The sequence below is a fragment of the Crotalus tigris genome, unplaced genomic scaffold (assembly GCF_016545835.1).
Source record: "Crotalus tigris isolate CLP2741 ecotype Arizona unplaced genomic scaffold, ASM1654583v1 scf7180000023720.1715460, whole genome shotgun sequence".
NCBI classification, from domain to species: Eukaryota; Metazoa; Chordata; class Lepidosauria; order Squamata; family Viperidae; genus Crotalus; species Crotalus tigris.
Genome location: NW_024100139.1, coordinates 538,586 through 550,073, shown reverse-complemented (window position 1 = coordinate 550,073; position 11,488 = coordinate 538,586). Strand labels below are relative to the sequence as shown.

Below are 11,488 nucleotides of genomic sequence, written 5' to 3'. Positions count from 1 at the left end.
GCCCTGCTTGGCTGGCGGAAAGCGAGGGGCGAGGGGACAGACCCGGACGCTTCAGCTCTAACGACGTGGCAGCGCCGCGGAACCTGGACGATCCAGCCGGGGGGGGGGGGGCATACGTGGTTCTGCGCTCCAGCCGCCGGGCTGAAGTCAGGTTCGGCTGGAGGTCCGAGGTGAACCGCAATGAGAAGCTCGGCCGTCCACCCGATGATCAGGGAGTCGAGCCACGCAATAGGGCTCCACTGTCGTGGTGCCAGCGCCTCTCCAAACGATTTGCAGGAAATTGACTGGACGCAGCAGTAAGATAATGTAAAAAGGTGTTTATTCAGACTTTCACAACAGTGAAAATTAGTGAACAGCAGTGTTGCACAGTGGTACCATACTTTGCTGACCACAAGCCAAGAGGAATCTGAATAGATGGTGTGGAGAAAAAAAAGGGATACAAAGAGGGTGGGCAGGGAGGCCTTTTAAGACCAGAGGAAATCCGGGGAGGGTCTGCTTATCAAGCAAACATGAGCCAGGAGCTCTCTGAAGCAGAGGAAGCCCAGAATCAGCTGCTGCAATTCAGCCAAAAAGTTTTTCAGATGCCACCAATTCTGTTCCCCCCAAAGGCAGACGAGGCCGAAATAACCCCCCCCCCACCAAAGACAGTGGACCTTGGCCAGCACAACCGATCTAACAGGCAACATCTGACATTTCAACACTATCCCACTATCACAGCCATTTGACCATTTGTATAAGATTGATTTTAGAAAGACAGCTTTTCCAGTGTGAACTTTCTAGGAAAGGGAGAAATAAAAGTTACTTGTATTAAAATGCAACTGAATGTTTTTTTTGTTGACAGTAGGTGGCACTGATCTTCATTCAAAGGATGGAGCCTTCTTATTGCCAAGTCCGATTTTGTGGATAAAAGAGAGAACATCCCTTTGTCAAGCTAGGACAGAATTTGGGCCACAAGAAAATTCACATTTGGTATCTGACTTCGGTGAAAGGAAACGGTGGTGACTTGCATCTCGCTCTTGAGATTGCCAACCTCACCCCCCCACATCATGCTTACAGAAAAATAAACCTCGACATCAGTTGGGTCTGACTAGCAAGTAAGTCTCTGTTAACATCCAGAAGACCAAAAGGATTGCAAAATAAATGCACCCTTACAAGAATATTGGCAGTCATTCAAGTGAGAGGTTTGCATCCTGTGGGCCCAAAAGATCCTACCACAACTTTTTTAAAGCGTGATTCCTCTTCCACCCCTTCTGTAAAGAATTCTCCAAATGCACTCAGTACCATCATGTGAGATGCTGTGCAGCTAAAGCACTGTTCAAACCATTGCTGCATTGGGCCCATGATTACCCTTCAAAAAATCACGTCTTTGGTCTTTGAAAAAGCTCACACACCAATGGTCCCTTGGCCACATGCAAACTGTTTAAGCAGAATTCCCTGTTCTTGTAAAAAAAAAATGTACAGATTTATTCCCATTTGTGTAATAATCATTACTTTGAGTTGGGGAGGCCTCAAATACTCAGTGAATTACCCCTGTAAGAGACTGTCCTATACTCCTCCCAGTTAACCTATCCCAAATATGGGGAAAAAAATGTACATTTTGGGAGGAGAGATGTATCGTAAGAACAACAGCTGAAATTACGTCTACCTAAATTAAAAGTTGATAGCTGCTACAAACCCTTTAAAACACTGCTTTTATCAGCAAGGAAGTGCGCTGCATGACAGCCAGCAGCCCCTCCAAAACCCTGAGATGAGATTCCCTCTCCTCCCCCCCAATTCCAGTAAATTTAGATGTGCTACTGTTTTAGGTTAAAAAGTCTTTTATCCTTTCATTTTTGTGATTGCTGGAAAAACAAAGATGGTCTTTTATCACTTGGGTATGTAACAGCAGGAATGGGACACAATCCTCTTCAGCCAGATCTCTTATTTATACAAAATATTACCTGGAGTCAGTTGGCTTTTGAGCAAGATGTACAGTTGGATTCTGAAGTCCCCTGGTCTCGTTCCTCTCACTGCTCGAGACACAAGATAGTGGGGTGTGTGACAAGAGGTTCCATTGCCAGCCACCATGCCCAGTTCCCTTTGGAGCAGCATCTCTTCCAGATATTTGGCACAAGATTCAAACACTCCTCACTGAGATACAGAGCTCAAAGCTAGGGTTGCAGTTCCAGCCAGATCCTGGCTGTGTGAGATACAGCTGAGCTTCAGAGAACTTCCAAAAACATTAACACCATAGTTCTGGAAAAATAAGAGAGACTCCGTCTCACACAAAGACACCAGTGGCTTTTAGGAGCCCATCATTAGCTGAAGAATTGGACACCGAGAGGCAGACAGGGAGACAAGCAGCAGTCTGTGGCCAGTTCAGAGCTCCGCAAGGAATGGAGCAAAGTTAAGCTATCAGGAGCCAGAACATGATGACGAGGGCCACGAACAGGAAGAGGCGAGAGAGAAACTGCTCGTCCACATACTGAGGAGTCCCTGGGACAGCTAAGGAAAGAAAAAAACAAAGCACAGTTATCAGCTTTCTGTTAGAATTTACAAATGGAATGTTATGTTTTTCCAGAGTTGGCGCTCTAAGTGTGGAATCAGACTCTAAAGCTTTTTTTTATTAGAAAGCTTCCCAGAATCCTTAAAATGGACAGTCCCTAAAACTGTCTTGTCTTCTTTGAAACAGATGCAGCAGGACCAGGCCTTTGTGCATCAGGAAGGCCGTAAAAACAACCGGTGGAACAGCTTGCCTCCAGAAGGTGTGGGTTTTTAAAAAGAGATGGACAGCCATTTCTCCAGAATGGTACAGCGTCTCCAGCTTGGACAGGAAGTTGGAGTAGAGGACCTCCAGCATTCCTTCCATCTCTATTATTTTCTATTCTTCAGGTTTTGCAAAGATCTCCCAGAGGGAGATCTGTCCCTGTTCTGCAGAGCTTGCTGGGACTCATCAGATGGTGACTCTGAAGAAGATCACATACAACAGAGATGCTCATTGGGCAAAATGAGTAGACGAGTGTTGATTTGGGGATCAGTAGTTAAGCAAAACAGATCAGGATGCAACGCCAGCCCAGTTATGATTGGCCAGGCTAATTTTATTTAATTCCATACCTGGAGGGGGCCGCCCATCATTTATATTGAAGGCTGTAGCAAATATGCCAAACGGAAACGCTCCAATTCCAAATGACATTTGGAAGCCTCCATCACCAAACCCAAAACCCTGGAAACCCTAGAAACAAACAAACAAAAATTGATCAACTGGCATATATAGATGTCCTAGTTCACAAGCTTAAACCTGACTGGTTGCAGTCTCTTTCAGCAGATTAGAGAGACTTCCAACTGTGCGCTGTGAGAACGTGATGAGCTGAAAGCAGCATCCCAGACCAGACTACTTTATGGACCTGGCTCCATTTCCCTTCCAATAGGAGGGAATAAATATAGCTCAGTGATGAACTGTGGAGATCTTGGTGCTCTTCAAGCTTGGTGGTTTGCTTGTAGACATTTCATTGCCCAACTAGGGAACATCATCAGTGCTTCATTGGCCTTGCCTCCTTCCAGTGGGGTGGCAATTTTTTTCTGCCATCCTTCTACTCCATTGTAGCTTTGCAGAGATGAGATTTTATCCAGATGGATTGTCTCTGGATAAAAGACCTCCACAGAAATAGTGACAGATTCGTTCAAGGCTTTGTAGGAGGAGGGCTGTGTTAGTCCATGGTAGCAAAACACTAGGAGCGTGCAATCCCTTTTTCAACAAACATATTTTATTAAATTTTGTTTCATTAAATGGGTTCTTCAGAAAAGGTGCTGCAGACGCCTGATGCTTGAGCTGCAGCTCATGAAAGTTTATACCTTTAACAGAATTAGTTAGCTTTGAAAGGTGCTACCAGACTCCTGATTTTCACGGCTTTGTTAGTTTATTCCCATGTGATCTTTTGGGGTGCAAGAGTGTAGCGTGTTTCCACTTAAATTTAGCAAGCTGGCGGCCTGCTAGCTCACCCAATATTTAAGAGATGAGCAAGGTAGTTCTTTGCTGGTCACAGGTCACAAAACCTGCCTGAGCAACCTGAGCCTATCCCCACAGCAAAAAGAGTCCGAGGATCAGAGATCACCTCCAGGCTGGGCAAGGCAGCCTGTGCGCTTTGTCACAAGAGCTTCAGGCAGAAGCCATGCCAAAAAGGCACCCTCCACCTTCAGCACCTGATTCAATAAGGCATTGGCTCTCCGGGGAGTAGAAGAACAAAGTGCTCGTTAATCACCCCCAGCAGAGCTGCTTGTTTGGTGAAAAAAGAGCCAAGAGCAGCCTCTGGAGGCTCCTGCCGACTTGCACGGAAACAGGCAACTCTTTCATCAGGCCAAGTACTCTCCCCAACTTGGGGCTACGAAAGGTTAAAACGGCCCGTTTTCTCCAGAGTCTGCTATTTATAAAATCAGCATTCACAATCTCTTTGGACGCAACTTGCTGCAGCTCCTGCAACTGCAGGCTAACTTGATGCCCACCATATTTTAAAGCTGGGTTTCCAACCTTGGCAACCTTAAAACCTGTAGACTCCCAGAATTCTGAAATCCCTGTCTAAAAGCCACTGCCTAAATTAAACCAGAGGTGTCCAACCTCAGCAACTTTTAAGATTTATGGACTCCCAACTCCCAGAACTGGGGAATTCTGGGAGTTGGAGTCCAGAGGTCTTAAACTTGCCAAAGTTGGACACCCCTGTTTTAAGGGCAGTCGCACGGCAGCTGGAAGTTTGCAAAATGTACACCAGAGCATTATGTCTACCAGCGGATTAACTCTCTCTACAGCAGCGTTTCTCAATCTGTGGGTCGGGACCCCATTTGGGGTTGAAGGTCCATTTCATGGGGGTCGCCAAACAACGCAGTCTGCCATTTTTTCCCCTTTTCCTTACCTGTGCTACTCCCTTTTATTCTATTGGCTTTTGAAAGCCAATAGAATAGGCTCTCTTGAATAGAGTCTAATTCTATTGGCTTTCCAAAGCCAATAAGAATTGTCCAGGCTGTCTCTGCCCTGCTGAGCCCGCCCAAAGTCCCATTCTGCAAACGGTGCTGCACCAGTTGAGTAGTCCTCGACTTACGACCGGTTGAGTAGTCCTCGACTTACGACTGGTTGAGTAGTCCTCAACTTACGACCGGTTGGGGGTCACGGCTTTAAAAAGGTTGAGAACCACTGCTCTACAGAAATGGCCATCCAAGACTGGTCTGGTTTAATCTGGCTCGCAGAGACCTGCAGCAGACAAGCCGGAAGGGGTCCAGCCTTGCAGCATTTTCCCTCTGTAATTCCGAGAAGCAGAAGCCTCTCCCAGATTCTCTGTTACTCACCCCTCTATTTTCTGGCTCGGGTCTCTGGCCTTGAGGTCGAGGTGGCGTCTTCTCCCTGCAAGATACAATTCATTATGGGGTTTAATGAGGACATTTAGCAGTTGACTTGGGGCCCCAAGGGGGAACCATCCTACTCAAGGTGGCTGATCGACTAATAGCAGCTCCCACCTCTCCCCTGAACATTCTCTTCCCTTCCTCCCCATCTTTTAGTTATAATCTCTATTTTGTTGCAATTTTACTGGGGAGGGAGGAAGGGGAGTGAGAGTGAGAGTGAGAAAGTGAGAGAGTAAGAGTGAGAGAGAGAGAGAGAGAGAGAGAGAGAGAAAGAGAGGGATGGATGTTGCAAGCTGCCCAAAATCTCCTTGTAGCGAGATGGGCAGCAAATAAATTTAATAAATAAATACTGTTGAGGCCCAGCGCCTCCCTCTCCCTCTGGGCCCCAGCCCCTCCTTTTCATCATCTTAACAGCCAGCCAGCTGCAGCATTTCTACCCCTGTGGTGAGAAAGCATCAATAAGTGTACAGAGATCTCCACCCCCACGTCACCCGTCTTCTTGGTTTTTAGTTTCTGGTTTAATCTTAATTTCAAGGGTTTTGTATTCTTTACCTTTTTATCATTTCATAAGCCACCCAGAGTCACTGCAAAGTGAGATGGGCGGCATATAAATTTAATAAACAAATAGTGCCTGAATTGCAGAAAAGAAGCAAGATTTGGCTTGGGGCTAGAACACCGAAGCATGGCCAAAATTACTGGGCTGCTCCTGCCACTGATACATTACTGGAAAATCCAGAAGAATGTATCCTGATCTCCACATCTCCTGCAAAAATCTCCCTAGGGCAGGGGTAGGCCACCTTGGCTCTTTTATGACTCGTGGACTTCAACTCCCAGAATTCCTGAGGGGAAAGGGAGAGGTTTCCAAGCTGAGCCATGCTGGCTCAGGAATTCTGGGAGTTGAAGTCCATGAGTCATGAAGGGGCCATAGTTCCCCCATGCTGGCTCAGGAATTCTGGGAGTTGAAGTCCACGAGTCATAAAAGAGCCAAGGTTGCCTAGCCCTGGCTTAGACCATTCTTTACGCATGGACTTCAATTCCCTGTATCCTTTGCAATGACCATGCTGGCTGAGGAATTCTGGGAGTCGAAGTCCATCTTAGCTAAGGCCGAGAAACAGCCTAGAGCAGGGATAGGCAACCTTGGCTCTTTTATGACTGGTGGACTTCAACTCCCAGAATTCCTGAGCCAGCCACGCTGAGGGGAAAGGGAGAGGTTTCCAAGCTGAGCCATGCTGGCTCAGGAATTCTGGGAGTTGAAGTCCACGAGTCATAAAAGAGCCAAGGTGGCCTACCCCTGCCCTTGTGAAAGCCATCCAGACAAACAGCAGCTCTTCAAAACATCTAGTCCCCAGTCGGATGCGTCAGATCACCTCTCACTGTTCCAGAAACGCCCAGAGTAGGGATTGGCGTCCTTTCCAAGGCAGGCAATTTGTTAAATAGCCCAAACATTACAACATTCTGCACACCTTGCAGAAGAACATGCAAATGTTCCTCAAGAGAGTTGCAGATCTAGCTGCCATAGAGCCAGTCACAGGGTGTTCTGTCCCAGCCTATGTGAGTCCTTGTTAAGTTCACAAGGAGAAACCCCTCTTCCAACAAGCAGGCTGGAACCGCAGGAAAAAAATAATCCCCTTTTATTATTTACAGACCTGAGTAAAATGTCCAAGGCAAACAAAACACAGTTCACTGAAACTTGATTCCTTAACACAAAGGGTTGCCTTCAGCAGCCAGCACCTCCCACATCTTCCCTTTTATTATGCAGCCAAGGCGGGGCTTCCTAATGCCTTCTCCTTTGCCTTTGGAGCCGCCCCGTTGCATTCCTCTGTCCTACTCTCTTTTCTTGCGGCGTTTTTGTTTTTGTGCATCCTGGATATCTCCCAGCTGTGAGTCCAACTCAGACTCCCAGGACAGTTGTGTCTCAGCCTGAGTGCGAGTAGAGGAGCCAGGCTCTTCATCATACTGTAAGTCTTGGAGCTCCTCAGAGCCTTCCTCTGACTCTGATGTCCCTCCAGCCCCCCCCCCCTCTGAATGCCCAGACTCAGCTGCCGGGTCCACTGGCTGACGAGGAATCACAACACAGGGAGACCCAAGGCAGACACCCATGTCCTGAAAATGGTCCTACTGGAGGTGCACAGAAACCCAGCAAAGTTCAATCCAGGGATGCAGAAGCAGCTTCCAAGCCTACTGGAGCATCCGCCAGGAGACCCCTCCATGTTTCAACAGACCCTGGTCATGAGAACCCTACACAGGCTAGTATGAGCTATGTATGAGTAGGGTCTAGAAAAAAGCCATTCAAGAAAACCATTACTGATGGTCTTCTGAAAGAATCCCAATAAAGTCCTAAAAAGATAAAAATCCTCCTGGATATCAATTTTTTCAATTATTATTTCTAAGTTCTAAAGAAGGCGTCCACTATTCAGTAATGCAGCTGCCTATGGCAGACTTGGACTGTGACCTGTAAAGCTTACGTAATGCTAAATTTGTCCATCCTTAAGATTCCTTCTTGTCTAGGAATTGTCCAGGCTGTCTCTGCCCTGCTGAGCCCGCCAAAAGTCCCATTCTGCAAACGGTGCTGCAAGTTGTCTGCAGCGAAGGCGAGCTGTCTGGAAGTTTCCACCCCTCCCTGCTGAGCAACTACTAAAATGTAAGTAAAAGAGGGTCAGGGGTGGGAGGTGGGAGGCCGGCGGGTGCAGGGAGGGTTGCTGGCGCACGTGGGGCCTGGCGGGTGCCTTACCTCCCTTGGGCTGGGCCAGCTGGTGGCCCAGCCGGTGGTCGGCCTGCGCCATCTCTGCCGCTTGCCAGCTACGCCTCGGCTGGCGCAGGAGGCGGCACCACGCATGTGCGGCGCTCCCGGTCAGGGAAAGTCCTCAACTTACGACCGGTTGGGGTCGCGGCATTAAAAAGGTTGAGAACCACTGACATAGAGCAACCTATTACCAGTAACAAACATTGGAATGGTGAGATTCTTACAGGTAAGAAAAGGTTGCCGAAACCTGAAGACTAAACCTGAGTCGAGAGTAGGCAGCCAGGTTTTCTTCCATGAATTCCACTTGAGTAGACCTTGAGTAGACAAAAGACTGTTCCCAGGAGAGGCCATCTTACCTGGGGTCCTGCTGTCCGGTGCTGCCCCTTCCATAAAGTGGTATAACTTTATCACGGCTGATTCCTGCTTTGCATACAGGACACACCTGTCTGTTTGGCCTGGTCTCCAGCCACTGAAAGGCAGAAAAGAGGAACGGCATTTGGTGAAAACCTGGACTACAACAGAAGAATGCCTTGCATCTCCCAGGCCTCGGGGTAGGGAGCCTGTGGGACTCTGGGGTGGTTGCTAGTTGTGTGGCCTGTCTGGGCACCTGGGTTCTTTTTCTTGATTTTTCTATTTTAAGCGTAATCACTTAGGAGCCATCCAGAGTCATTTTGGAATTCAGGATCTTCTAAATCTACTAAATAAGTAAAAAAAATAAAAAACATGGAGTTCTGCAAAGATACCAAGATATTGGCTTTACAGGTAATCCTTGTTTAGTGAGCACAATTCGGACCGGCAACATGGTCCTTAAGCAAAGTGGTCATTAAATGAAAAAGAAGGTGGCCATGACTGCACTTATGATGTTACTTCAGGTTTCCTCTGCTTTATAGCATCAGATACAATTTCAAATAGCTGGGTGAGCCCAAACGACTGAGAAAAGGGCAAATCTTACAGTCCTTTTTTCTCACTCCTCTACTCTTCGGAGGGCTCATCCTGGTGCTGGGATAAGTAGCAAGAAGAGAATTGATATTTGTATTTACATTCAATGGAGAGAAAGGGATTACAAGAGACTAAGTCAGCACACGATAGGAACGCACATGGAAAGGAATGCACTGGTGTTTAGGAGGCAAACAAAAGCTTTTAGTGTGAAACTGACTAGGATCCTGTCAATTTCAAGCTGCAGCTGCAAAGCCCTAATCAAGGTCACAAAGCTGAGCTTGTTAACTTGCTGCCCTGCAGAGAAAAGCCGCTCAAGAAGAGAGAGCTTCTTTAGACAATCTCTGGGGGTGGGGGGGGGAGGAAAGAAAAAGGGTCAGGCGTAGGACAATAGATGTTACCTGACTGTAATGGTGAACAGGGACTGAGATCATAAATGTGGGTTTTGGTCACAAAGTTACTTTTACATTGTAACTGAATGGTCATTATGAGGATTGCCAGTATTTTTTCCAGCGCCCAAAGTGTCCAGCTCTTTCCCTCCCACAGAGCTCCCAACACTGTAAAATAATCTTGATCTGGACAGAGGCTTGGCATTTCCATAATTTTACACAGTTGGGATTATGGAGACGAGGAAAGCAACCAATCATTCGTCCTCAAGCCTCTCACCCATTCAGTGGGAGATGGGTCAGCACCTTTTCGCACATTTCAAACTAAATATCAAAGGGGTTTTTTATTGTAAAATTGTAAAAATTTATAATAATAATAATAAAAAAGACACCAACAATCTCAATGTCTGTCAGGCCCAGCCCAGGAACGACATAGAGCAATCCAGGCAAAGTTCACTTTTTGTTCATACCAATAAACAGAATCTTGCTAGACTACATCTTTGCTCTCTCGCACTCGAGTATCCTGGGAGAGTCCTACCGTGTTTCCCCCGAAAGTAAGACCTACCCCGATAATAAGTCCTAGCTTCATTTTGGGAGATGTGCCTAATACAATCCCTACCCCAAAAATAAGCCCTAGTTTTGGGGCGAGGCACACATCTAAAAATCAAGCTAGGGCAGGCGTGTGGGGCAGGTGGAGCTGCCCCATGCATTCCGCACCCACTTACCGTTGCAGCCTGCCTCCCCTCACCAGCCCACTTCTTCTGCAGCGTCCCCAGGCCTGCATTTCCCAGTCAGAGGCCTTTCCGGAGAAACCAAACTACGGATTCAATCCATACCTCGTTTCTCGGCTGCAGAAGCCTTCCAAAAAGGCATCCAATGGGGAAATACAGCCGGTGCTCCATTCTCAGCTGCAGAATGAAGCTGCAGAAGAAGTGGACCGGCTGGGCGGGGCTGTTGATGCTGGAGGTGAGTGGAAAAGACACACACACACACACATGAAAAAAAGACCCAGTCTTATTTTCGGGGAAACACGTTAAGAGCGGCTATTCTAATTCTTCCTCGCCTCCTATCCATCTCCGAGCTCTTTTCTTACCTCCCTCCTTCCTGTGAAACTGCTGCTTCACTGTAGTCCATCACACCCCCTCCCCCTCCGTAGGCACAATCCACCACAATATCTCGCCTTTCTTACCTGAAAGTTCACAAGATCCTTAGGTGAGAGCATCAAAATCTCATCAAAGACCCAATGTTTCAAAACGCTGTGTTATCTGCTGGGGCTGGGAAATGTGACTTAAGCCCACCATATGTTCTAAAACAGTGATTCTCAACCTTTCTAATGCCGTGACCCCATAATACAGTTCCCCATGTTGTGGTGACCCCCAAGTGGGTGTGGCCACCAATAAGAGGGAGTAGGACAGCTAGGGAAAAGGGAAAAAAATGGCGGACAGTGTGGTTTGGCGACCCCCGTGAAATGGTCATTTGACCCCAAATGGGGTCTCGACCCACAGGTTGAGAACCACTGTTCTAAAAGGAGTCCCCTAAAAGCATCTAATCTACCATCTGAGGTATTAATCTAACCTACCTCACAGAATGACAGAAAGGATAGCCAGAATATATCCTGAATGCTCGTTGTTACTAAAGAGTGGATCTCATCGCCACTCATCCTTTCCTACCAAGCACCCAAATAGAAGGTTGCCAACAATTGCATGGTTAACACTAATTACCAAACAAAGTTCCCTTGGGGAGGACACACAATCCATTTAGCAATGGAACTGCATACTGCACCTTCCCAGAGTCCTTTGGGAAACCAAGAAGGTGGACTGGGTAATAACCAAAGCTGATGAAAGACAAAGCAAAGCAGAACCAGCCTTACCTGGTGTAAACAAGGCCAACTGCAGGGATTCCCAAAGTGATTTGTTCATAAAGTAGAATGTCCACAGAGGTAGCAGTGGGGAGAAAAATCAACACACGCACATTAGATGTGTACAATCAGAAACCTGGAATCCAGCTCTCAGATGATACAGATTCGACTCTCAGACAATACAACCCCAGTACTTCA

The 11,488-nt window shown here is 47.2% G+C and overlaps 1 protein-coding gene across 4 annotated transcripts in view; it reads right to left on the bottom strand.

The window, feature by feature from the left end:
* Positions 1-302: 302 nt before the first annotated feature.
* RNF185 (ring finger protein 185) overlaps positions 303-11,488 on the bottom strand; it is a 28,052-nt gene continuing 16,866 nt past the window's right edge. For all 4 annotated transcript variants that reach the window (XM_039321215.1, XM_039321216.1, XM_039321218.1 and 1 more), the window contains exons 3-7: positions 11,303-11,321; positions 8,467-8,579; positions 5,314-5,368; positions 3,094-3,211; positions 303-2,484 (exon numbers count right to left, since the gene is read on the bottom strand). In XM_039321215.1, the coding sequence (XP_039177149.1) occupies positions 2,387-2,484; positions 3,094-3,211; positions 5,314-5,368; positions 8,467-8,579; positions 11,303-11,321 (403 nt within the window). In that variant the 3' untranslated portion in view covers positions 303-2,386. The remainder of the gene's footprint in view (positions 2,485-3,093; positions 3,212-5,313; positions 5,369-8,466; positions 8,580-11,302; positions 11,322-11,488) is intronic.